This window comes from Halichoerus grypus, chromosome 3, assembly GCF_964656455.1.
Source record: "Halichoerus grypus chromosome 3, mHalGry1.hap1.1, whole genome shotgun sequence".
Lineage (NCBI taxonomy): Eukaryota > Metazoa > Chordata > Mammalia > Carnivora > Phocidae > Halichoerus > Halichoerus grypus.
The window spans coordinates 180,481,166-180,507,686 of record NC_135714.1 but is presented as its reverse complement, the minus strand read 5'-3'; the positions used below and the strand labels follow the sequence as shown (position 1 = coordinate 180,507,686).

At 39.9% G+C, this 26,521-nt stretch overlaps 1 protein-coding gene across 1 annotated transcript in view; it reads right to left on the bottom strand.

The window, feature by feature from the left end:
- Nucleotides 1-24,898, bottom strand: part of PPP2CB (protein phosphatase 2 catalytic subunit beta) — a 31,930-nt gene extending 7,032 nt beyond the window's left edge. The window contains exons 1-5 of the mRNA XM_036107084.2: nucleotides 24,755-24,898; nucleotides 4,227-4,436; nucleotides 2,970-3,143; nucleotides 559-648; nucleotides 306-467 (exon numbers count right to left, since the gene is read on the bottom strand). Coding sequence (XP_035962977.1) covers nucleotides 306-467; nucleotides 559-648; nucleotides 2,970-3,143; nucleotides 4,227-4,436; nucleotides 24,755-24,856 — 738 coding nt within the window. The 5' untranslated portion in view covers nucleotides 24,857-24,898. The remainder of the gene's footprint in view (nucleotides 1-305; nucleotides 468-558; nucleotides 649-2,969; nucleotides 3,144-4,226; nucleotides 4,437-24,754) is intronic.
- Nucleotides 24,899-26,521: the final 1,623 nt, after the last annotated feature.

Here is a 26,521-nt window from a genome sequence, read left to right as displayed (position 1 = left end):
AATATATTTGAGGCATCAGTGTAGGATACAAGAGAACTTCTTGATAATATTTTTGAAACTTTTCTCTATGTCTAAATTAATTTCCAAAGTGAGTTATAATTTTGCTCTGGCCAACTAGTACTTTCCCCTATTTGCTAAAACCAGCTCAATTTTTTCTCCTTTCATTTAGGTAATAGGGAGGAAATGTTTCATGAAGCCTTATTACAGAGATATATATTTATTAGAAATAAAGATCATCAATAAAGAAAACACTTCTTCCATTAAAAAAACAAAACAAAACATCATCCTGTGGGAAAAAGACGTACCTCCATTACAAGTTGGTGAGCTCGAGAAACCAGTGTGAGACCATTGGCATGGTTAAATGTTTCAGAAATGTCCTGTCCAAATGTGTAGCCAGCACCACGTGGTGAGATACCCCACCCACCACGATCATCTGGATCTGACCACAACAGATCACACATTGGGCCCTGGCCAAGAAAATTAAGTACATGTTATTTAATTTAGCTTTACCACAATGTGGTTATATTTCTTTGTTTTTAAAATTAAAACCAAGTTTACCTCGTGTGGAACTTCTTGTAAACGATCCAAAGCTCTTATATGATCCAGTGTATCTATGGATGGAGAGAGGCCACCGTGGAGGCAGAATATCTGTTTGTGAATTAAAAAAAAAAAAGAAAGAAAAAAAAAGTTTTATTAAATGCTGAAAGTTAATGGAGAGTAAATAAATAATGGTTACAAAATGTAAATCCTAATAGCTCTTCTTTTCAAAATAAAATTTAATAATATTCACTGTGGAAAATTTATAAAATACAATGGAAAAGGAAACAAAAATCAATTAGAGAGCTACTGATACTTTAAAATATTTCTTTTTTCCTTATAATCAATCCTAAGTATTTTGTATAGTATTTTTTCCCCTTCTCTAGCAAATGGGACCTCCATTCTTGTGACTCACCATTACATTTTCTGCTAACATATACAATTTTTTTGTTTCTCTTACAGCAAGGACAGTACCAATTCCTGTTATTGGCTCCAATAGTTTTTCAGCTTTCGTAAGAGTTCTCAGAGTACAGAATCATGTTGTTAGCAAAAATATTTAATTTCTTCTCCATGTTTATACCCTTTAATTCTTTTTAATACTCAGTGCACTGGCTAGGATTTCCAAAAAATCCTTGAAAATAAAATTTTTCAGTTTGTTTTTGGTAAAATATCTATTCCTCTAGGGATTTTGTATCAGAGAGAATAGTAATACAAGTTTTAGCGGGCATTTTTCTCCCAATTTTGAAGAGATTTCTGATGTTTTGCTGATTAAGTATAGCCAGTATAAGTTTCTTTATTCAATTAATGTTATTTTATTTTACTACTTAAAAACTGAGTTTTATTTTTTGGTGCTTGCCATGTCTGGTTTGGTATTGAGGTTATACTAACTTCACAGAATAAATTTTGAAGCTCTTCATCTTTTCCTAAGCTCTAGAACACAGAAATTATATGTATGTTCCTTAAAGGTTGGGTAGAATTTGCCTAGAAAACTATCCAGACCTGGTTACTTCTCCAATTTCTTCTAAGTTTGGTAGTCTATTTACATTGGCCTAATTTCTTCAAAAACTATTTTGCTGTAGTAAATTTCATCTTTTCAAGTGCACCAGAATAAAGCTGTACCCTATGTTATTGTGATACACAAGCACATCCATGTTGATAGTCATGCCGTATTTCTCATTCCTAGTGATTTTTTGGTATCCATTTGTGTGTGTGTGTGTTTTTTTTTTAAGATTTATTTATTTGGGGGCGGGGGAGGTGCAGAGGGAAAGAGAGAATCCTAAAGCAGATTCCCTGCTGAGCTGGGAGCCTAACTCGGGGACTTGATCCCAGGACCCTGAGATCATGACCTGAGCCAAAATCAAGAACTGGATGCTTAAACGACTGAGCCACCCAGGCACCCCTCCGTGTCTGCTTTTATCTTTAATCCTTTAAGTTTATTTTACTCTGGTTTCTTTGAGTTAAATGTTTATTTCACATTTCCTTTAATTTTTCTACAAAATGAATGTGAGACTATGAATTTCCTTGTATTTTATCCCTGTTTACATCCAAAAATTTTGGTTTACATCATACTTTCACTGTCATTTAGAAATAATTTGTGAACTCTTTAAGTCCACATTGTTTTCTTTCATTTTAGCCAAGTCTAGGCAAAATATTGTCCTTTGAAATTAATTACTGCAGTGTCCAATATCACGGCTGGGAAAAATGTGGACTGTCAGGACCACAAAAAAAGGGCTATAACCAAATTATGAGTGGATCTATTATGCCCATGACAATTCTAGGCTTTTATACAGTTTAGGAACTGTAGACTTGTACCACATACTATTTATTTTTTGGTACTGTATGTTTCATATTTAAAGTTAAATCAGTTCATGTTCACAGTGATTATCTCTTAGAAACTAGGATAATAGAAACTTGCACATTTTTCTTATATTTTGAATGTTTTACAGTGTGTCTATAATACTCATTACAGGTGGAAATAAAGCATGCACTTCTTAATGAAGATGTAATACACAATATTGCTGCTTGTAACTACCATGAAAATAGGAATAAAAAGTTATTAATGGTAACCAGCAAACACTGTGTATATGTATGGAGCTAGTTTTAAAAAAACAGCTTTGCTTTACTAGTATTGTACTTCAGGGTCTTAAGCATTTATTTATGATATTTGTCTATAACAGAAAAAGCGTATTGGCAAATTCTCTGGCAAAAATATTTACACACATATCTGAGAACAACAGGGAAATCTGCTGGTCACAATGTGCATAAAACTTAACCTAATTCTCTATTCTGAAATTTTAATTATAAGGAAAAGAGGCAGAAAAGGCCAAGGAGATGTGGAAATCATGTCATGTAAATCTAAACCCTAACTTGCTAATAGAAAATCTTTTCTTACTTTTATTCCTCCCCCGCCCACCATAGAAGCACATACACACCTGTCCATCTACTAAAGCTGTAAGTGGAAGATAATCAAATAGATCTGTAAAATATTTCCAAACATTGGCATTTCCATACTTTCGTAGACATTCATCATAAAAGCCATATACTTGGGTAATTTGTCGGCTTTCGTGATTTCCTCTCAATATTGTAATGCGTTCTGGATAACGCACCTGCAGGAAAAGCAAAAGAAATTCATGGTACAAAGCATATTTTTACTAGTGTTATGTTAAGCACATTAACTTCTGACCCATTTCTTTAAATGGTTCTTTTGTGTGCTGTTACATTAAATGTTAATTCTTATTCAGAATTAAAAATTTTCTCATTCAGTGCTGACTGACCTTTGAAATATTTATATTCCTTCGTCTTCATTACTATTTATACCACCCTTATTGGAACCCTAACTGGTATCTATGTTATTATAATAAAATTGTATCTGATTCTTGGTCTTTAATATCCTCTTCATCCTCAATCACCAGTCTTCCAGGTCTTTCCAGAACACTATGTCTTACTGCTGAATGGATACTGATGGTCAAAGATTTGGACCAGAGACAAACTCCTTTTTATACTAACTTCTCTCTCCCCCTTCAACTTTTATTTCCCACAGAAAGACCGTATTTGCTAACAAAAACAGGCCCTTGCCAAATCTGGGCAAGATTTCAAATGTATTTAGAGTTTCCTTTTCATAACAAAACACAGAGACATACCTTACAGCATACTATTTAGTTAGGGATGTGTCTGATAGGAAGTATGAAAAAGCAGCAGATTCTGTTAACCAAACTAACCTAAAAGCTGCAAATGCATACTTCAATTTATACATATTTATTGACTATCCATTATGTGCCCCAAATTAAGCTCACTGTTTAAAGCTAGGTGCCAGGTCCACATAAATGTAATACATGTGAAGTGATAAAAGATATGAATTGTGTGATAGAAAAAAAGACACAGGAATAACAGACTTCTGAAGGCAAGAATTAAATTGATTGTTTATGAGGGATACCTGCTTAAGTAAAAAATGGTTCCAAGACTTCAGCTGTGGACTACCTAAGGGAGTGATTTACCAGAAGTAGGCAGGACACACTAAATGTTTAATTTTCATTTCTCTCTCTTTTACAAGATGTAAAACCAACTATTATATTTTAAGGGGCTATAAACTGAATGGATAAAATATAACAGAAGATATGCAATATTGCCATCTTCCCCTTTTGCAGGTTTAAAGGTTGAAAAAAAAAAAAATTGAATTTCATCCATCATACCTTTAATGCCACAAGAAGAGTCACAGTCTCCACTGAGTAATAGCCTCTGTCTACATAGTCGCCCATGAATAGATAGTTTGTATCTGGTGATTTTCCACCAATTCTAAAGAGTTCCATAAGATCATGGAATTGACCATGCACATCTCCACACACGGTAACAGGACAACGAACCTCTTGCACATTTGATTCTTTTGTTAAAATTTCCTTAGCCTGTTAAAAAAAGAAATGAAATTAAAAGCATCATTTCTTGCATATTAAAAGAAAATATTGGGGAAAAAAAGACGAAATGAACCTTAGAAAATCATAAAACTAAAACGACAAGAGATACCAATTTACATCTACTAGGACAGCTAAATTTAAAAGGTAACAAATGTTTCTGAGGATGTGAAGAAATTGGAACTCTCACACACTGTTGGTGGGAATGTAAAGTGGTACAGCTGCCGTGGAAAACAGTCTGGCAGTTCCTCAAAACATTAAACATAGAATTACCATGTGATCCAGCAATTCTGTTCCTAGATATATGTTTAAGAGAAATGAAAACTCAAGTTTACACATGTTCATGGCAGCTTTATTCATAATAGCTAAAAAGTGGAAACTACCCAAATGTCCAATTAAGTGATGAGGGGATAAATAAAATGTGGTGTTACTCGTTCAACGGAGTATTATTCAGCAATAAAAAGTACTGATACATGCCACAACTCTGAACACACTGTTAAGTGCAAGAAGACCGTCACAAATGGCCATATATGACTCCATTTACGTGAAGTGTCCCGAGAGACAAATATACAGAGACAGAAAGCTTAGTGGTTGCCTAGGGCTGAGAGGACTGGGGGATAAAAGCTAAGAGGTACAGGGCGCCTGGGTGGCTCAGTTGGTTAAGCGACTGCCTTCGGCTCAGGTCATGATCCTGGAGTCCCGGGATCGAGTCCCGCATGTGAAGTGATAAAAGATATCTTTTATCTTTTGCTAAAGGATCTGCTTCTCCCTCTGATCCTCCCCCCTCTCATGCCTAACTCTCTGTCTCATTCTCTCTCTCAAATAAATAAATAAAATCTTAAAAAAAAAAAAAAAGCTAAGAGGTACAGGGGTTCCTTCTGTGGGTAATGAAAATGTTCTAATATTGTGGTGATGGATGTACATTATCTGACTATACTAAAAGCCAGGGAGCCGTATACTCTACATGAATGCATTGCATTCATTAGCAATATATCAATAGAAATTCTATCTCAAAAGCTGTTTTTTGGGGGCAGTTGGGTGGTTCAGTCGGTTAAGCATCCAACTTCATCTCAGCTCAGGTTCTGATTTCAGGGTTGTGCGTTCAAGCCCTGTGCTGGGCTCCACGTTGGGCATGGAGCCTACTTAAAAACAAAACTTGTTTTTCCCCAACAAATAATCTTATTTGCATTTTTAAAAAGGTTAATAAAAGTTACAAATCAGTTATTCAAATTTTTTGGTAAACAGACACCTTCCTACCAATTCATAGGCTAACCTTCAATTTCCTTATTCCAACTATTTTATATATTAGTCAAATTAACATATACCATTGGAGGCCCTGAAGGACAGAATTTATATATAAACAATGGCAAATTAAACAAATGGACTAAATTCAAGTTCATTACACCTCACCTACCCAGCAACTTTGCCTAATAGAAAGAGCCCAGAATCAGAGAAAATTAAAAAAGGCCTCTGGAGTAATAAAACAGATTATGATAAAAATATATGTACCTCCCCACCAATCTGCCAGAAGTCTCTTAGGTCTTCTTCTGGCCCTATTGTTATGTGCAAAATTCTAATAAGCTACTTATAGTTTCCAGATCCATGGCAGATTAGGAACAGAAAACCAAAAGAACAAGAGGTAGGAACTGGGACCAAAGTAAGAAACAGCCTGAGAGTGAGGGTGATGGTAGAGAAAATGACATGGCAACAGAAGTCAAACACTAAGGATGAAACTTAGAGTAGGACCCGGTAGAGGAGAGCTGAGACTGGTAGGAGAGTAGAATTTTAGGGACATTTCTCTGCCTTGCCAGATGGGATCATCTAAAGAGCATTTAAAAACATGAATTTTGAGTTTCTATACATAAGTTCCTATTGCTTGCATCTCTGTCAACAGACTTTAACATTCTTGCTAATGGGTGTGAAACAGTATCTTTTAACTTGCAGTTTTGGGTGGGTGGGTGTGTGGGTGTGTGTGTGTGTGTGTGTGTGTGTGTGTGTGTGATGCCTAACTCACAAAATTAGGCTTTCTATTTGGTTGTTTATACTTTCCCTATAGATTGTACCGATTTTTGCTCTTTATGGTCTGTGCTGCTTGGGTCTTGTTTTAGAAATTGTTCTCCTGGGGCGCCTGGGTGGCGCAGGCTTGTTAAGTGTCTGCCTTCGGCTCAGGACATGATCTCTGGGTTCTGGGAAGGAGCCCTGCGTGGGGCACCCTGCTTCGCTGGGAGTCTGCTTCTCCTGCTCCCTGTCCCTCCCCCCACCCTTGTGTGCACTCTCTCTGTCTCTGTCTCAAATAAAGAAATAAAATCTTAAAAAAAAAAAAATTGTTCACACAGAGGTCAAAAAAGGCATTCCTGCATTTTTATTCCAGTTTTGTTTTTCACACTTAACATGTCTTTAATTCAGCTGGAATTTATTATATGATACAATGTAGGGTTTCATTTTTTTTAAAAGATTTTATTTTTAAGTAATCTCTACACCCAATGGGGGCTCGAATTTACAACTCCGAGATCAAGAGTCCCATGCGCTCTGACTGAGCCAGGCAGGTGCCCTGTGATTCATTTTTACTTTATTTTTCCTAATGGCTAGTAGCTGGCCTAGCATTATTTATTTATTTATAATAGTGCCATCCTTTTGTAAAGACCCACATTCTGTTTTCTGCTTTCTTACCTGCACTGGAAACAACCCTGTACACCCTCTCAGATTCCCTTATAATTCTTTTCCTGAAGACGCTGCCTGTCTTTTGATCTGTACTGCTGTCATCACGGATGGTGCCCTGAGCTGGCCAGAATCTAAGCTGAACTTGTGGACCTGCCTGGCCCTCCCTCTGAGCCCTAACTATGCCTTTGCTGCTCCTCTATTTCCAGAGGCGGATGGAATGCCACATGGTGGGATGGGGGGGTCTGGCTTCTTGAGCAGGGGCTGAAGGAGGGATGTGCAATCTGGAAATAGGTGGGAGTCACCTCATGGAGTGCACCTTGACTAGTGGCAGAGAGAGAATGAAGGCAACAGGGAAAAACCGCCAGCCTGGTTCTTCCTTTCATGACCTCTCCGAGGTATTTGTCTGGATTCGGCAGAAGCCCCACCTCCCAAGGTAATCCATCATGTATCACCCTGCTTCACAGCTTTCTCGCCCGATTTTTTTGCCTCCCCCTTATCTAGCTGGGCTTGCACAGTCCCTGAATGAAGTGTCAGCATCTTAATCCTTGCCTCAGATCCCCTTCTCACTGCTCTACTGCCCGTGTCAATAAAAGTGTGAGTTAATTACTATGAGAAATCAGGGTAACAGGGAAGTGAGGCTCCCTTCTTTATTCCTTTTATTCAAAATTATCTATTTTTGATCCCTTCATTAAGCCTGCCATATGAATTTTAAAACTAATTTTGTCAAAGCCTATTAAAACTTTGTTGAGATTTTTGACTCAAATTGCATTGAATTTATATGTATTTGTAGTCATCTTTAGAATACTGTCTTTCCAATGATGAATATGGTATTACACATTTAGATTTCCTTTATTCTTCAATTTCTTAATTGTCTAATAATGTCTACTCATTGCTGCTATCAGATGTAATCCAAAGTAATTTATGTTTGATACTATTCTGGGATTTTAAAAATATCTCTTACGCCAGATTTTTAGGAATACTTAAAACTATAGAGTCTCTTGGATTTTTCATATATACTACATAATGACAATTCTGTTTTTTTTCCCTTTATAAATCTTAACAATTACTAATGTCATAGTCTGTTTGGCCTGCTCTAACAAAAATGCCATAGATTGGGTAGCTCAGGAACAACAGAAATTTATTCCTCACAATTCTGGAAGTCTAAGATCAAGATTTCCTGAAACTTAGTAAGATCAAACTCCTTCGATCTATTATTAAGTCATAATTTCTTAAGGTAGGGGAAATTTTAAGGTGATGGGGATTAAGGAGTACACTTGTGATGAGCACCAGGTGATGTATGAAGTGTTGAATCACTATATTGTACACCTGAAACTAATATAACACTGTATATTAAACTGGAACTTAAAATTTAAAAAAATTTAAAAAATTTTTTGAGAGAGGGAGGGAGGTGGGGCAGAGGAAGAGGGAAAGAGAATCTTAAGCAGGCTCCACACCCAGCATGACGCCCAATGTGGGGTGCAATCTTAAAACCCTGAGCTCATGACCTGAGCCAAAATCAGATGCCTAACCGGCTGAGCCACCCAGGTGCCCTTTCTTTTTTGTTGTCACCTGCACTCCTTGTAATTATCTTAAGTCTTAACTTTCTGGAGGCAGTTAGATTTTTTTTCTGCTACATCTAGTCTGCTTTTCTTGTTACTACTACCAGTTTTGCCCTCAATTTGTTTCCTACATATTCAGCTCGTGCTATGCTTTTGTTTTCAATCTTATTTAATCCACATCATAGTGAACTGTTTTATAACTTGGGCACATCTGGATAATTTCTTTCTGTTCCTTAGGATAAGGTTTGCTTTTTAAATTCTGTGTTCTTTGTATATTTCCCAAGCAGTGTTTCTTCCTTGCTTGCTGTTATTTGCTTTCCATGCTGTTCTCACTCTGTTGCTGAGCTATCAGTTGAAACCTTCTATTTACGCCAACATATTGTGCGGCATTTATTAACTCCCACTCTACCACATGTGAGACTGGTTTGTTTTCCCCCAAAGAACCACAGGTTTAAAGTCAAGGTAGTTAATTTCAATTCTTTTTTTAGCCAAGAGATGGGGTGAGAGGGCTCACAAGGGAGAGTGTGGGGTCTAGAATACCTATAAACTGTATTCACTTCTGAAGATTTTTAAGGCTCACTCCATTCTTAGAGGGGAATACTCTCAGACCTTGGACATGTTCCCCAATCAATGTGTTGTCTTAGTTTGGGCAGCCTTGATGCATTTAATTCTGTCCCTGTCGGGACAGCCATTTCCACTATTTCTCAAACAAAAGAGGAATGAGCTCAAGATCCCATTTAGCTGTCTCCTTTCAGAGATACTGGGATATCAAAAAAAAAACCCCTCTGGGTTTTGCTGGCTCACCCACATGGCTTGGAGTGGCAGGGTATAGTGAGGAGTGGTACCTCATTGTGTCACTCAGTGATCCCAGCCTTGGGCTGTGCCTCTTTTCAGTTATTGATTATTTCCTGTCCTTTAACTTTTTCCTGTTTGTTGTTCATATCATTAACAACATTAACAGAAAAAACAACAGGTAATTACCCATTTTCCTCAGTGTTGGCCAGACCACATCTGGAGTAACCTGATGCATTAGGTGGTGAATAAAGAGGGGCAGGGACTACAAAAATATGCTTCTTTTCCATTCATGAGGTTGGCAAAAATGACATTTACCCACTGTTAGCAAGGCTATTCTCTATTTTTTTTTTTAAGCAAGGCTATTCTCATACCCTACCGGTGAGAACGCACATTTATACATCTTCTTTGGAAAACAACTGACAGTAGCTAACAAAATGTAAAGTGATCTGAGGCGAAGACTGCCGAACCTCCATATCTACTCTCCTCTTCCTTCTCCACAATTAATCTAATTGTACTCAAGGCAGCCATAACAAATACCACAGCCTAGGTGGCTTTCAACAACAGAAACTGCTTCCTCACAGTTCTGAAGGTTGGAAAGTCCAACATCAAGGTGCCAGCTGACTCGATTCCGGGTGCGGACCCTCACCCTGTTCTGCAGAGGCACGCCTTCTGCACCTCACATGGGAGTGTGTGAGAGACAGACATCATCTCTTTAGTGTCTCTTCTGATAAGGGCACTAATCCCATTCGTGGGAGCTTGACCCTCCTGACCACAAACTACCTCTCAAAGGCCCCACCTCCAAATACCACCACATTGGGAATCAGGCTTCATATATAAATTTTGGGAGGACACAAATATTCAGTCCGTGGCACCAGCCTCTCATGCAGCTACCAACGGCCACGAGACTAAGTTCTGGTCAGTGAGACGTAAGGAGTGTTATGTGGGAACCAGAAAGTTTCCTTGAGGAGGGGACATGCCCTTCAACACTCTCCATTCTGTTTCCTGGAATGTTTATGTGATGACGGCTGGAACTCCAGAAGCCACGTCGGACCACAAGGACCAGAGCAGAGCGCTGGAAGATGTGGCAGGCTGAAAAAACACCCACAAAGATATATTCACTTCCTAATCACCAAAACCTGTGTCTGTGACCTCACACGAAAAAGATGCGATTAAGGATTTTGACAGGAGCAGCTTATCCTAGATTATCTAGATTATCCTGACAGGCCCTAAATGAGGCCGAGGGGGTTTTGGGGGACACACACACACACACACAAGACAGAATAAAGTGATGCGGCCAAGGAATGCCAGCACTCACCAGACGCTCTAAGAAGCAAAGGACAGACTGTCCCCAAGCTTCCAGAGGGTATGTGGCCCTGCTGACACCTTGATCTTGGACTTCTGGCCTCCAGAGCTGTGAGACAATATACATCCGCGGTTTTAAGCCAGCCAGTTTGTAGTAATTTGTTGCAGCAACCACAGAAAAATAACAGCAAGTGTCTGGTTTCCTAGCAACTCTGTAGAGCTCCCATATCACCCCTGGAGTGCTTAGCTCCGGATCTGCCTATACCTAAGAAAAATATAAAAACTGCTACTTTGGTTAAGCCCTTATTCTGGGTTTTCTGTTACACATATGAAACCTAATGCTGATATCTGATATAAAGGGCATTTGATATATAAATGAAAAAGGCAAGTCTAAAACTACTACATGATCACCTGTTAAGTAAGGAAAACTGTCTAGGAGTTCCACTCTAAGAAGCTACTCTACTAATTTTTAAATATGTTAGGTTCTCCAAATAGCTGGTTTAGATCACAGGGGCAAAATACTTATAGCACAGTCAGTCAAGTCCAGTGAAACCACTAACGCATCGGGGTGGTAAAGAACAAAGTCCTTAAGGAGTTTACAAAAGCCAAATCCCAAAGTCAACAGGATCCTAGTAAAATAGCTGAAGATTGAGAAAACAATCAGCAGAAGTCTTTCAAAAGCAACATAACCTCCTGCAATGGAACTACCAACTGGAAAAAAAGTCAATGGCAACAAGCTTAAAATGAGAAAATCATTGTCATTTACTTAGAGCAAGCAACAAGTAATTTGTTTTTCAAGTTAAACAGGAGTGAGTAACCAAAATTTTGCAGAAAGAGTTAAGGAGAATCCTCAAGTCATAGAACATTAAGAATTTAACAAGCTAATCACATGTAAAAATCCACTAAAGGAAACATTACCAAAAACAAAGGAAAAACTATTTAACATATAGTATCCTGTATGGGACAACATTCATCAGGCTGATAAACCGCTCACTTTGATGTACATCATACATACACAGCAATCACCTGACACATCAAAATATTCCTGAATGTAATGTTCATGTGTACATGGAACAAACATTTGTAAAGTGTCTGTTGTAGGCCAGGCACCAGAGATAAAGAGAGGAACAGGTAAATTCTCTAGCATCAGTAGGCTGGCTTAGACGGGCTCAACCAAACAAAATAAAAATTTCTGAGCCTGGCTGGCTCAGTTGGTTAAGCCGTCTGCCTTCAGCTCAGGTCATGATCCTGGGGTCCTGGGTTTGAGCCCCACGTTGGGCTCCCTGCTCAGCAGGGAGCCTGCTTCTCCCTCTCCTCCCTGCTAGGGCTCTCTCTCACTATCTCTGTCTCTCAAATAAATAAAATCTTTAAAGAAAAAAAAATTCTGTATACAAAAAGAGATAAAGGAGAAGCCTGGGAAAATATTTATACCACACAAGATAAGAGAAACATACTGACATCTAGCATCTAAAGATATTTGTAGAATAAAGTATAATATGTCTAAAAAAATCATTGGCAGTCAGTGTTAATATTAAGAGGTCACCTTTTTTTTTTTTTTAAAGATTTTATTTATTTGACAGAGAGACACAGCAGAGAGAGGGAACACAAGCAGGGGGAGTGGGAGAGGGAGAAGCAGGCTTCCCGCCGAGCAGGAAGCCTGAGCAGGGAGCCTGATGCAGGGCTCAATCCCAGGACCCCGGGATCATGACCTGAGCGGAAGGCAGACGCTTAACAATTGAGCCACCCAGGCGCCCAAGAGGTCACATTTTTGAGAAACTATATGAGTATTTGGGATTATAAAGCTCTGATTTAGCCATCTTTGTTTCCATTGTTAAATGAAGAGGGCTTGTAATTATTTTTATACTAATTGACTTAAAATGTAATTTTAGTAGCAGGAGAGGTACTAAACATTTAGTTTTTAACTCACACCCTTTCTTCAGATTCCTGGCTCACCAAGCGATCATATTATTTTAAGATCACTTTGGATTGGGGCACCTGGGTGGCTCAGTCCGTTAAGCGGCTGCCTTTGGCTCAGGTCATGATCCTGGGGTCTTGGGATCGAGCCCCGCATCCGGCTCCCTGCTCAGCGGAGAGCCTGTTTCTCCCTCTCCATCTGCCTGCCACTCTGCCTGCTTGTGCTGTCTCTCTCTCTCTGTCAAATAAATAAATAAATAAAATCTTTAAAAAAAAAAAATCACTTTGGATTGCCTTCAGGGAAATGATGTGTCAGACTGGCAGAAGTATACACTTCACCTAATATTTAAAATTCTTAATGTAAAAATCTTTGTGTGTCAGGGGCCCCCCAAAACATCCCCAGGTTTGGTGGTGATTTGCAAATAAGACCAACAGAACTCAATACAGAGTCATACTCATGGTTATGATTTATTTCAACATAAGGATACAAAGTAAAATCAGAAAAGGGAAAAGGCACAGGAAAGCAAAGTCCTGAGTAAATCAGGTGCAAGCTTCCAAGAATCCTCTCCCCGGGGAGCCTCACAGTGCACTGAATGCCTGTAGCAATGAGTTGTGACAAGAAGTATGAAATGCTGTCTACCATGGAAACTCATTAGAGACTTAGTGCCCAGGATTTGTAATTGGGAGCTGGTAACCTAAGTACCCTCTGCCTAGCATTTACCAAAGTGAGGAAAGCATGTGCTCAGCATAAATCATACTATTTGCATAACAGTTTAGGCACAGTGAGTCATTCTTAAGAGGGGATGGTGGGAACCCTCCCCAAATTCAAGTTCCCAGACACTGTCCAAGGGTGACCTTGAAATGAGGCTGTTCTACAGATAGTTGTCTCAGGACTGCTATGTCAACTCTTTTCTGTACACCTTGTGATTCTATATGGAACAGTCATGAGTGATTTTTAATGTTACTTAGCATCCAAACTTTATCTCTAGGATATAAGACCAAGTTTAAACATGTAAAGTGAACGACTGTGGGGATGGTAAATGCCACGTGGCAGGAAGCTGTTACTGTTGCACGCAATGCGGTATACCTATCCATTCAATCTCGTTTCCTTTCTCACCCATTTAAGACATATTCTTTCTTGCTGCTATGAACCAAATCTATCTTAGGACGAGAACTGAGAAAACAAACGTTTATTTGGGAATGACGTTCACATAAAATAGGATGAACAAACTATTTCCCCCTCTACCCATGTTTTAGGAATGCAGAATGTAAACTAAATTTCCTCTGTCCAACAGGTGACATTCTATTTTTGTGCTGGTGCCTATCACCAGAGCCATATTAATGAAAAGCTACTGAATTTGGTTTTGGCAGAGTCAGTATGCAAATTTTCTTTCCCTTCTATTTACACACAGATAATCTGCTCTAAAATATTATAGGTAAAGTCACCTGAAGAAAGCCACAGAACAGACTGATCTGTGAAACAGGTGAGATTAAATGAAGTTAAAAATCCTACAGAGCTAAGTTAATATAAGTAGGGTGCCTTTCCTCCTATAGTTACAAGGTTCTTCCATAAATGACATTTGATCTATTTTTTTAATTCAAGTACAATTAACACACAGTACTATATTAGTTTTGCGTGTACAAACAGAATGATTCAGCAATTCTATATATCTCAGTGTTCAAGGTACTCGTAATCTCCTTTTATCTATTTCACCCATGCCCCCACCCCAGTGCTCTGGTAACCACCAATTTGTTCTCTGTATTGAAGAGTCTGTTTTTTTGTCTCATTTCTTCTTTGTTCATTTGTTTTGTTTCTGAAATTCCACCTGTAAGTGAAATCACACAGTATTTTTCTCTGACTTATTTCACTTAGCATTATACCCTCTAGGTCCATTCATGTTGTTGCAAATGGCAAGATTTCATTCTTTTTTATGGCTGAGTAATATTCCAGTGCATATATACCACATCTTCTTTAACCATTCATCTATCACTGGACACTGCAGCTGCTTCCATTTTAATACTGCTGCAATAAACATAAGGGTGCACAGATCTTATTTAATTAGTGTTTCTGTTTTCTTTGGGTAAATACTCAGTAGTGGAATTACTGGATCATACGATGATTCTATTCTTAATTTTTTGAGGAAACTCCACAGTTTTCCACAGTGGTTGCATCAATTTACATTCCCACCAACAGTGCACAAAGGTTCCTTTTTTCTCCACCTCCTTGGCAACACTTGCTATTTCTTGTTTTTGACTTCAGCCATATAGTTACAAGGTTCTTCCATAAATGATAAATGAGAGCTGACCTTTTTTTTTTTTTCTTCAGTGCAAGGAAGTGAACCTTTCCTTTCAGTTTAGCAACAGTTAAGTGTCTGTATGCCAAGCAATTTCAAGCCTGGAAACATACATAACAATAAATCACATACTCTGTTGAAATAAAAAAAAGAATGAGGTATGTCCATGTACATAAGTCAAGATATATTGCTCAGGGAAGAGTTTTAGGATGTTATACCAATGATCCCATTTTAACAAAAACAATATACCAAAAATACCCCTCTCCCCAACACATGTTTTTTGCACATCAAGAACAAGGTGTGGAAAACCATATTTGTCTCTGAGGTAGGAGGGCAGTGGATAGGGAAGGTGGGTGTTCTTTCCCCTACAGTTGTAAGATGTTTAAAAAATTTTTAAAGTATTTATTACTTTTTAAATCTGAAAAAATAATTTTAAACTTCAAAAAAAATTCCAGATGGCAATAACTTAATTATGAAAACAGTCACAGAGCTATAACCATATAATGGAATTTTTATTCAGCCATAAAAAGGAATGAAGTACTGATATATGCTACAACATGGAAGAATCTTGAAAATTTTATGCCAAGTGAAAGAAGCCAGACATAAAGGACTACATATTGCATGATTTCATTTATATAAAATGTCTAAGAAAGCAGATTAGTGGTTGCCAAGGACAGGGGAGGGGAGAATGGGGAGCGACTGCTAATGGCAGTTTCTTTCCCAGGGTGAGGGAAATGTGTGAAATACTGTTGTAGCCCAGTGCAGTTAGAACAAAATTATTTAGTGGACTTGAATCCTCCCAATCATTTCTCTTTAATATAGACAGCTCTCACTTTGTATTAGTTCCTATATGCACAAATTTCGTCACCAAGGTTTAGTTAAATTGGGCCCCCAACAACGTGGTTCAAATTTAAGTTACCACAGTATATTTACTGTAATTAAAAATTACAAGTATACAAGTCACTACATAAACAAAAGATGCAGCATCATAATCAAAAACCAATCACATTACTTCTTTCAAAGTCTTGTAGGGATGGGTCATAGCATATTCGTTACTAGGTTTACACCCAGACAACAAAGTGTATAGTTGTGTTGCCTCCTTACCTTTTAGCAATAAACTCATGTGACATTTTACAAAAATGGATACTCAAAAGGAGGATTTGGTCAACAATGATGAACTGCAGCAAAGAAATGAAAAGTGGTAAAACTGGAAATGAAATTCAAATAAATATATAGGGGCACCTGGGTAGCTCAGTCGTTAAGCGTCTGCCTTCAGCTCAGGTCATGATCCTGGGGTCCTGGGATCGAGCCCCGCATCGGGCTCCCTGCTCAGCGGGAAGCCTGCTTCTCCCTCTCCCACTCCCCCTGCTTGTGTTCCCTCTCTCGTTGTGTGTGTGTGTGTGTCTCTCTCTGGCAAATAAATAAATAAATAAATAAATAAATAAAATCTAAAAAAAAGAAAAGAAAAAGAAATATAGAGAAGAAATGGCTGACTGCGGGATGTGGATACTGCTGCCCTTGGAGAGACTCTAGATACGTAGCCAGGAAATAGACTTAGTGACATAAATAAGGAAACTTATTGACATATATGAGGAAAGTGGTTGTGGCGAAAAGAATGCAGATATCCCAGAGGAAGTGATGCTGGCAAAAATCTCAGTAAAGAAGCTCACAGAGACATCTTGCAACACTGAAAGCACAAAGGAGAAAATGTTGGAAGCTGATCCAAACTTAAGGAAAAAGGTAAATCAGAATCTTAGCATATTCTTCAAACTAGCATTTCTCAAAATGCAATCTGGAATTTCTAGATAACAAGATTTGTGATGTCTTTAAAAATGCAGATTTTTGGACCTGCCAAGCCATAATCAGTCTCTGGGATGGAATTAAGGTAACTGAACTTTTTATTTCCTTTCCAAAGCTTAAGGAAAAGCTGGACCATTTGGACTATACAAAAATGCTAAAATGTCCAGTAGAAATTTTTTAAAAACGGAAAGAATATTTTAAACATTAAATGGCTAACTTTCTGCATTTTCAAAGAGTTTACAGAATCAAGAAAATGTTATGAAATTACAACAAAGAATATACCAATTCAGAAGGAAAATAACCTCATATCCTACACACTATGATTCTGATAAATCTATCCATGTTTTCTTCATGTATTTTGGCATTATTTTTCACTTATTTATTAAAGTTCTTGTCACCTAAGGGGCGCCTGGGTGGCTCAGTTGGTTAAGCGACTGTCTTCGGCTCAGGTCATGATCCTGGAGTCCCGGGATCGAGTCCCGCATCAGGCTCCTTGCTCAGCAGAGTCTGCTTCTCCCTCTGACCCTCCCCCCTCTCATGTGCTCTCTCTCTCTCATTCTCTCTCTTTCAAATAAATAAATCTTAAAAAAAAATTTTTTTTTTTTTAAAGTTCTTGTCACCTAAAATTTGTTATGGAGTAAAAATCTGTGTAGCTAAGAACCTTACCCACAGAGAGGTCTGGCATCTGCTCTTGCCTACTGGAAGGTGACTGCCAGGCCCCAGAATGTCCTGCTTCATGTGAGTGTCTTTGCCTGGGGGCTCTGACCACTGGACAGTCTAACAAGTTGATTTATGATGAGGGCTTTTGGTGACCCAGTGTCTGTTCTGCCTCTGAAAGAACTAGAGATTGAAGATATCAGGCCCTCCTGAACTCTGCCCTACATGTCTCTCCCCTTGGCTGATTTTAATCTGTATTCTTCCCCTGTAATCACGAATATAACAGCTTTCAGTGAGTTCTGCGAGCCCTTCCTGTGCATTATTGAACCTGGGAGAGCAGTTTTGGAACCCACTGAACATGCATTCACACATGAGAGCAGTCTTGGGAACTGTGCCCTCTAATTCCTGCAATACCCTTTCAGATCACAAAAGTAAATCACCTTATGAATAATATGCAAGGCTTTCTCTGACCACTCTATTAAAAGAACCTCCCAAACTCAAGCCCATTACTCCCCTATCCTCTGCTTTTTCTTCCTACCAAGAATCACTGTCTGGCATTCTACTAAATCTGTTTATCATCTGCCCCTCTTCTGTTCACAGCTGAATTTCCGGCACTTTGAACAGCATGTGGCACATAGAAGTACAACTAAAATTTGTTGAATCTATGGTGTAAAAACACAATGACAGCATTTATTCGCCACTCTTTTCTTTTCTTTCTCATTTCCACAGAACAAGTACCTCTCCTGCTACTAAAGCAAAGACAAGACTGCACCGAGCCAATTCTGAGCCAATTCTCCTTATACCTCCATGCGAAATCTTTCAAAGGCAGAAGAAACTTTGTAACTTCTTTCCTCTCTATGAAATGGAAAGAGCAAAATTAAAGGAGAGCCTACACACCACCTTGGCACATTAAAAAAACTGCATGCTAAAAAGTCACTTCAAACAAAGTTTCATAGAAGACTACAGGGGCGAGGGGCACCTGGGTGGCTCAGCTGGTTGAGTGTCCGACTCTCGGTTTCTGCTCAGGTCATGATCTCAGGGTCATGATCTTAGGGTGGTGAGATCAAGTCCCATGGGGGGCTCTGCAACGAGTGAGGAGTCTGCTTGAGATTCTCTCTCCCCGTGTACCCCCTTCCACTGCTCGTGCTAAGAATAAAGAAATAAAATCTTAAAAAACAACAACAACCCTGAATTGGTGAGGACACAATCTCACCTTCCCAAACCATTCTCAAAATAAAATGACTGTCTTTGTATAAAAGATTAGGGGCGCCTGGGTGGCTCAGTCAGTTAAAGCGTCTGCCTTCGGCTCAGGTCATGATCCCGGGGTCCTGGTATCAGGCCCCGCATCAGGCTCCCTGCTCAGCAGGAAGCCTGCTTCTCCCTCTCCCACTCCCCCTACTTGTGTTCCTGCTGTCGCTATCTCTGTCAAATAAAATAAAATCTTAAAAAAAATAAAATAAAATAAAACATTATTTAGCAGATCTTCAATGGAATTTGCACACTTTCGTTGTACTATATCATAGTGCTATGTAGTGCAAGTCAGTTATCTCAGATTGCACCGCAAGATTATCATTTAATTCTTTTGCGCAAGTTATTTCAGTCAGAGGGCAGTTTGCAAGTCACAATAAACTGTCCCAGACTACAAGAGACAGCAAACCAACTCTAAGCTTCAGCTTCCCCATTCCCTAGAAAAGTAACCAAATCTGTAATAAGCTGACCTCATTCCCTAGCTTAATATGATTATTAAAGAAATTTAGACTTGAAAAGTAATGTTATAGGAAGTATAGACAAGATTTAATCATTAGTAAAGGAATAGTGTGAAAGAAAAAAAATATATATTTTAAAGATATTTATTTGACAAAGAGCGAGAGCAGGAACACAAGCAGGGGGAGTGGGAGAGGGAGAAGCAGGCTTCCCACGGAGCAGGGAGCCCGATGAGGGGCTCGATCCCAGGACCCTGGGATCACGACCTGAGCCGAAGGCAGATGCTTAATGACTGAGCCACCCAGGAGCCCCTGAAAGAAAATATTTCTTTATGCAAGTTACTTTAAAGAACCAACATCAGGTTTACATTTAACTTACATTTACATGAAGGAGAATTATAAGGAAATCAGTTCAAAATTCCTATTTAATCTAAAGTAAACTCAAATTCTCATACACAATAATTACGTCTATGATTTTAATGCCATTCTTCTTAGAAAGACTAAGTTCAGAAAATAAATATAGTTTATATAGTCTAAAACACAGTGATTGTTTTGGCATTAATTTTATCTTCAAAGTCTGGTATTTGGTTTCCTTTTACCAAAGAAGGACTTCATTCACTAAGTCCCTCACAGTATTTATCCTGAAGAAAGATGGCAAAGAAAAAATTTCTGCAGGTCTTCAAATTAGAATAGAAGGCATATGCTACAAAAAAACTATTCTACGTAGAAAAAGTATATATAATGTAGACTCATTTATCTACAGATATTGTTTCACACATCATATATAAAGTCGAGAAATGAACTGATTTTTAAGTCTGCTCTAGTCATTAGCAGTTCATGTTAGTCTAGTTTGCTTCAGTTTCTTTAACCTGTCTGTTGAGAGGCTAGCTTAGGTAAGTGTGGAAAACAACAATTGGTTCAGTCACCTGAATTGGGTTTTAACCTCATATTCCACTGTAATCAGGTCATTCTGTGTTATAGTAAGAAAAGAAAGAGCTACTTTCTACATCACTGCATTTTAGACTCTGTCAAATGAACCACCGAAGCTCAAGGGAAATTAAAATGAAGTACCAGTTAGGCTTTCTGGGTGTTAAGACCACTAATTTTTAGCTACAATCTGTCAAAAAAAAAAAAAAAAAAGTAATCCAAGAGATTTTTCTCTATGCACAAAAATCATTTTTACTAGAATCTAGTTTTCATTAAGATGGTTTCAGGCATTCAGGAATTTAAGCATCCTATTTCACATTAATGAGGTAAGTAATATCCTAATGTTATTTCTATTTTAAGGCTGAAGCCACAACCCAGAAACCTATTAGTCTTATATAATATTTATGTATTTATATTACTACAAAAGCCTCAACATTTTTCTAAGTAGGCACTTTATAATCATCAGAATTAAGATCTTCGAGCACACAAACAGGCTAAATTTCCCTATCTACTTAGAGTATCATTACTGAGGTTCTTTAGTATAAAATAAAGTTTATTACGTAAAGAGCCTAAAAAGTTTCTCTTCTGCAATGCTACCAAGAGTTAAATATAGTTCTAGTCACACAGTGTCCTGAACAGTGCCAGACTGGCTCTCGAGGCACACTATCTGTTAAAATTACTGTACACACTGCTGTTGCAGAAATGAATCACAGAAACAGTTTCTCTATATACATAAATCAAATTTGCAGTTAGCTTCAAAAACTGGACTGCTAATTTAAGAGCTAGTCCTCTCAGAAGATGTGCCTTACTATTTTATGTAAACAATTTTTTTCTGCACAGAAATTAACCTCGAAGGACAGGACATCCATACCCATATTTTTGTAGTTCTTCCCCATTTGGCATTAGGATGGATCTTATTTTTACCACTACCTCAAAATAGGGCTTTTATCAGTACTACTTTGGTCTCAATTTCAGCTGACTCCTTCGGTTTTTAAGCAATCTGATTTAGAACAGGAATTTAATTTTTTTAAAAAAGATTTTGTTTATTTATTTGACAGAGAGAGACAAAGAGAGAGAAGGAACACAAGCAGGGGGAGTGGGAGAGGGAGAAGCAGGCTTCCCGCTGAGCAGGGAGCCTGACTCGGGGCTCGATCCCAGGACCCTGGGATCATGACCTGAGCCGAAGGCAGACGCTTAACAACTGAGCCACCCAGGCGCCCCGAACAGGAATTTAATTTTGAGGGGAAAAATCACCACCATATAATGCAACTTCCTATAGAGTAATATTTTCAATAGACTCCACAAAATTCATGTTATTTAAAAAAAAAAACAAAAACCAATCCGGTCACAAAGAATTAAACAAAAAGAGGATTTGTGTAACTAGGTTTAACATTTTATTTTTCTTTAAGCCTGCCATTCTTGACCTGGAAAGGTAGAGGAAGCATTACGGAGAGAAGGCAAGGAGTTTAAAGTTACTTGACAAAATTGCTACTAGTCCTAGTACTTTGTGCTTCATATAACAGGGACCACATGAAATACTGCAACTGTATTTTTCAGGTTTCTACAACCACTATATATAAAACCCCTTCTGAAGTACATTCTCCATAGAGAAGTCATGTCAACACATCTATTTATTTTGCATCTTTTCCCAGAAGAAAATGAGATGACAGATTTAAAACAAGATAAAACAGCTATCTTTATGTGGCTTTTCCTAAAATAGCTATTGCTTAATGGTACTTTACACAGATAGTATTTTAATATTCACAAGCATCCTAGGAGATAGGCAAATAATATTACACTTGTCTTACAAAAAAGGAATCAGAGGTGAAAGAGACTGGGTGGAGCCAGGGTTTGAACTCAGATACAAAGAATACCAGAGTTTACAGTAAGTAAACATTACACTTGTCAGGAAAAAGAATGTTAGGAATAGGGACATAAAATGGAACCAAAGACTAAGGTTAGAAGAGAGAATACATATGCCACCAAGGAATGCCACTGTGGCTAGAAGACGGTTGTAAAACTAAGGTCTGCTCAAAAGGGTACAGAGCAAGGAATACTACACTTCTGCATTCCACTGGCAACAAGGGGTGGAGGCCAAAGCTAAATGATTGGGGATTTTCACTTATAAATTCATGTTTAGGAGCGCCTGGGTGGTCAGCTGGTTAAGCGTCCGACTCCTGGTTATGGCTCAGGTCGTGATCTCGTGATCTTGGGGTGGTGGGATGGAGCCCTACGCTGGGTTCTGCACTGAGTCCCTCTCCCTCTGCGCGGGCTCGCTCTCTCTCAAATAAATAAATAAATCTTTAAAAAAAGAAGTTCATGTTTAGTGGATAAGTACAATTTTTTTTTTAAGTGAGGAACATATAAGCTTAAATATAGAGCTATAAGATCCTAGGGATTGGTAGTCCAATTTATTTAAGAGCTGAAGTACAAATAATCTCTCTTGACAAATACAGAAAGCTTCCTCAAGATTTAAGTGTGATTGAGGGGCGCCTGCCTGGCTCAGCTAGAGGAACATCTCACTCTAGATCTCAGGCTTGTGAGTTCGAGCCCCACGTTAGGGGTAGAGACTAGTTAAATGAATAAAACTTAAAAAAAAAAAACACACAAAAAACAAACAAACAAACAAAAAGACTTAAGTGTGATTGAGTAGCAGTACAATATTCTTCTCTAGGAATATATCTTAAAATTATTAGAGAGTCAAAGGGAAAAATTGATTCAACACGAACTTTGTCCATAACTTCAAGTCTATATCTAACGTTCATAGCAGGTTAACAGACTCAAATAATTTCAAAACTAGGTATTTCAAAATTTAATGCTGACACTAGACCTTGAGAGAGCAATTTAAAATGTAAATTTTAAGACTCATGAAATTATAGGTTATCAAACAAGAAAACTGAATGTCGACTTGAAGCTATAAGTAATGTTTGTTCCAGAAATAAAAAAAATACTACTAGCTTGGCAGTTCTATTTACAGAAATTCTTCTGTGTTAACAAAAAGTTATTTAATATATAAAGGTCTTAGATAACATTATACTTGTTAACAACACTATTCTAACTTAATATTAGCTATTACTCCTCCATCCCTAAATTGCATAATTTTAAGAGTGCCCTATTATTTCCTTCTCCAATGCATTTCTGAGGCATTCTGATTTCCAAACACAAACTATCAAAAAAATCTTAAAGATTATGCCTTAAAAACAAACAAACCCAACAACATTAAGAATAAATAACTTTGGGGGCGCCTGGGTGGCTCAGTCGTTAAGCGTCTGCCTTCAGCTCAGGTCATGATCTCAGGGTCCTGGAATCGAGCCCCGCATCAGGCTCCCTGTTCAGCGGGGAGTCTGCGTCTCCCTCTCCCTCTGCCTCTCCCCACTGCTCCTACTCTCTCTCTCTCTCTGTATCTGTCTCAAATGAATAAATAAATAAAAAAATTCTTAAAAAAAAAAAGAATAGGGCGCCTGGGTGGCTCAGTTGGTTAAGCGACTGCCTTCAGCTCAGGTCATGATCCTGGAGTCCCGGAATCGAGTCCCACATCGGGCTCCCCGCTCAGCAGGAAGTCTGCTTCTCCCTCTGATGCTCCCCCCTCTCATGCTCTCTCTGTCTCTATCTCATTCTCTCTCTCAAATAAATAAATAAAATCTTTAAAAAAAAAAAAAAGAATAAATAACTTTGTTACTCTTTCATTTAGCACCTTTCCACATAAAAATGTGTGAAAATTATTTAGTCCAGATTATAAAAACCGAATGAGAAAAATTCTAGACTTTAAAGATGAAGAGTGTGAAATAATTCCAGCGGTTAAGAAAACAATGGATACAGAATTCAGAAAGTGGCCCAAGATCACCCGATCAAGAACGACTGTAAGCAGTTAACCACCTGCATATTTTATTACTCTTTGGTATAGGAAAACAACCATCACCAAAACCCCCAAACACTTTACATACAATAGAAATAGAAATAACTTTCTGAAACGGGCTACCCTGCACCAAAAACAGTAATCACTGTTGTCAAACTTAAGACACACTGTCTCGTTTTTGACAATCAACATACGCTTCCAAGAGTCAGTGCGAAGACTAGTCACCGTCTATCTAAACCAAAGTCAACCTCTATTTAAAAACCAGTCTGCCATTACACCCACCTCCCTAAAAACAAACGCTTGACACATTCCAAGTTAGTGATTTTTGAAGGGCCCGATTCACTTGAGAAAAACCCTACATCTATTAACAAGTTCATTAACACTAACATCATCCAGGTTAACTTTCGGTGCATTTTCGTATAAGAGATTGCATTATGTTAATTTGCCGGCATTCTAAAGCGCCGAGATCGCCAGTCCTCATGTGAAACGTTAGGGTCAGTAATCCCCAGAAGACCGTCGGTGACCCCAATAAAATCTAGGGCGTGGATTCCCGTGCCACGTTTCCCCTCCCATCTACACGGGCCCCTTACGCCAGTGAAGTGAGCTTCCGGAGGGAGCCGCAGGGTGGGTCCCCAGGGGAGGCAGAGGAGCCCGGGGAGGCCAGCTCAAGCCCGGTCCTGGAATGGCCCTTCCCGCCGCCCAGGTGGGCGTCCCAGCAAGGAGACACAGCCCCGCGGGGCCCCGGACCGGCTACGCCGAGCACAGCGCGAACAGGCCGGGGAGGGACGGCCGCGGACGCCCCCACCCGGCCCAGCGCTCCCGCATTTCTCCTCTTTTCTCTTACCTTTTCGCACAGCGTCCGCACTTGGTTCTCGTTAAGCTGTTTACACTCGTTCAGCTGCTCGACCCACTGGTCCAGCTCCTTGGTGAACGCCTTGTCGTCCATGGCGGCCCGATCCCCTTGCCCGCCGCCTCCCTCCCCCCTCCCCGCCCCTTCCCACCCCCGCCCCGGGCGCCGCTGCCCTCTCCCGCCGCCGCCGCGGCCGCCAGCTCCCAGCGGGAGAGGAGGGAGCGCGGGAGCGCGGCTGCGGGCCCCTCGCCCCGCCCAAGGCCAGCGGGCGGCTCCCGGCGCGCGGCCTCGAGGAGACCCTCGCCCGCCCGGCTGCGCGCCCCGGGAGTCGGTGAAGGGCGCGGAGAGGTTGGCGGCGGTGCGGCGCGGGTCTTCGGCGCAGCACCTGCCGGACGCTAGCCACCCACCGCCGCCGCCTCCCGCCCGCCGGCCTCTCCCGGCTCTCTCGCCCCTTCTCTCGCTCTTTCTCTCCCCTCCCTCTGGGTTTCCGTCATCGCCCGGGCATTTCCGCCGGGAACAGGCGAGCAGGCGGCGCCGCCGGGGCTCGGACGCGAGGAAGGATGCAGCGTCCCCGTGTGGCTCGGCGGATAAACGGCCCCGGGGGAGGGCGCCGGGGGTGGCTCCGTTTTTCCCCCTCCTCCCTTCTCTATCCTCCTTCCCAACTTGGGGTCCGGACTAATATCTCCTGGTCCTTCCTTCACATCCTTTTCTCTGGGAACTCAGACCCACCTTGGTCTCCTGCAGTGCTATTTCAGCGCTCTGGGGAGGAATTGGCAACGGTGTCTCCCCAGAGTCTAGCACTCACTCCCCCGTAGCAAGCCTTCAATAGTATTGTTTATTTGGTGTATGAAGTCTTTCTAGGCTTATCTCTGCCACTAACTAGCTGTGGACCCTAACATCTTGAAGCCTCCCTTTCTTTTTTTTAAAAAAGATTTTATTTATTTGAGAAAGAGCGCGCGCGAGTGGGGGGAGGGGCAGAGGGAGAAGGACAAACAGACCCCGCGCCAGGGGGGAGCCTGAAGCCGGCTGGATCCCAGGACCCAGAGATCATGACCCCAGTCGAAGTCCCTTAGCCGACTGAGCCCTCCCAGGCGCCCCTCTTTCATGATTTTTCTGTATGATAACAATCTGTGTCCCTTCCAGCTGCAGCATTCTTTGCTGCATTTTCTGCGGTGTTTATTGAGTTCTTTCTTTCTTTCTTTCTTTTTTATTGTTACGTTAATCACCACACATTACATCATTAGTTTTAGATGTAGTGTTCCATGATTCATTGTTTGTGCATAACACCCAGTGCTCCATGCAGAACATGCCCTCTTTAATACCCATCACCAGGCTAACCCATCCTCCCACCCCCTCCCCTCTAGAACCCTCAGTTTGTTTTTCAGAGTCCATCATCTCTCATGGTTCGTCTCCCCCTCTGATTCCCCCCCTCCTTCATTCTTCCCCTCCTGCTATCTTCTTTTTTTTTTTTTCTTAACATATATTGCATTATTTGTTTCAGAGGTACAGATCTGAGATTCAACAGTCTTGCACAATTCACAGCGCTTACCAGAGCACATACCCTCCCCAGTGTCTATCACCCAGTCACCCCATCCCTCCCACCCCACCCCCCACTCCAGCAACCCTCAGTTTGTTTCCTGAGATTAAGAATTCCCCATATCGGTGAGGTCATATGATACATGTCTTTCTCTGTTTGACTTATTTCGCTCAGCATAATACCCTCCAGTTCCATCCACGTCGTTGCAAATGGCAAGATCTCCT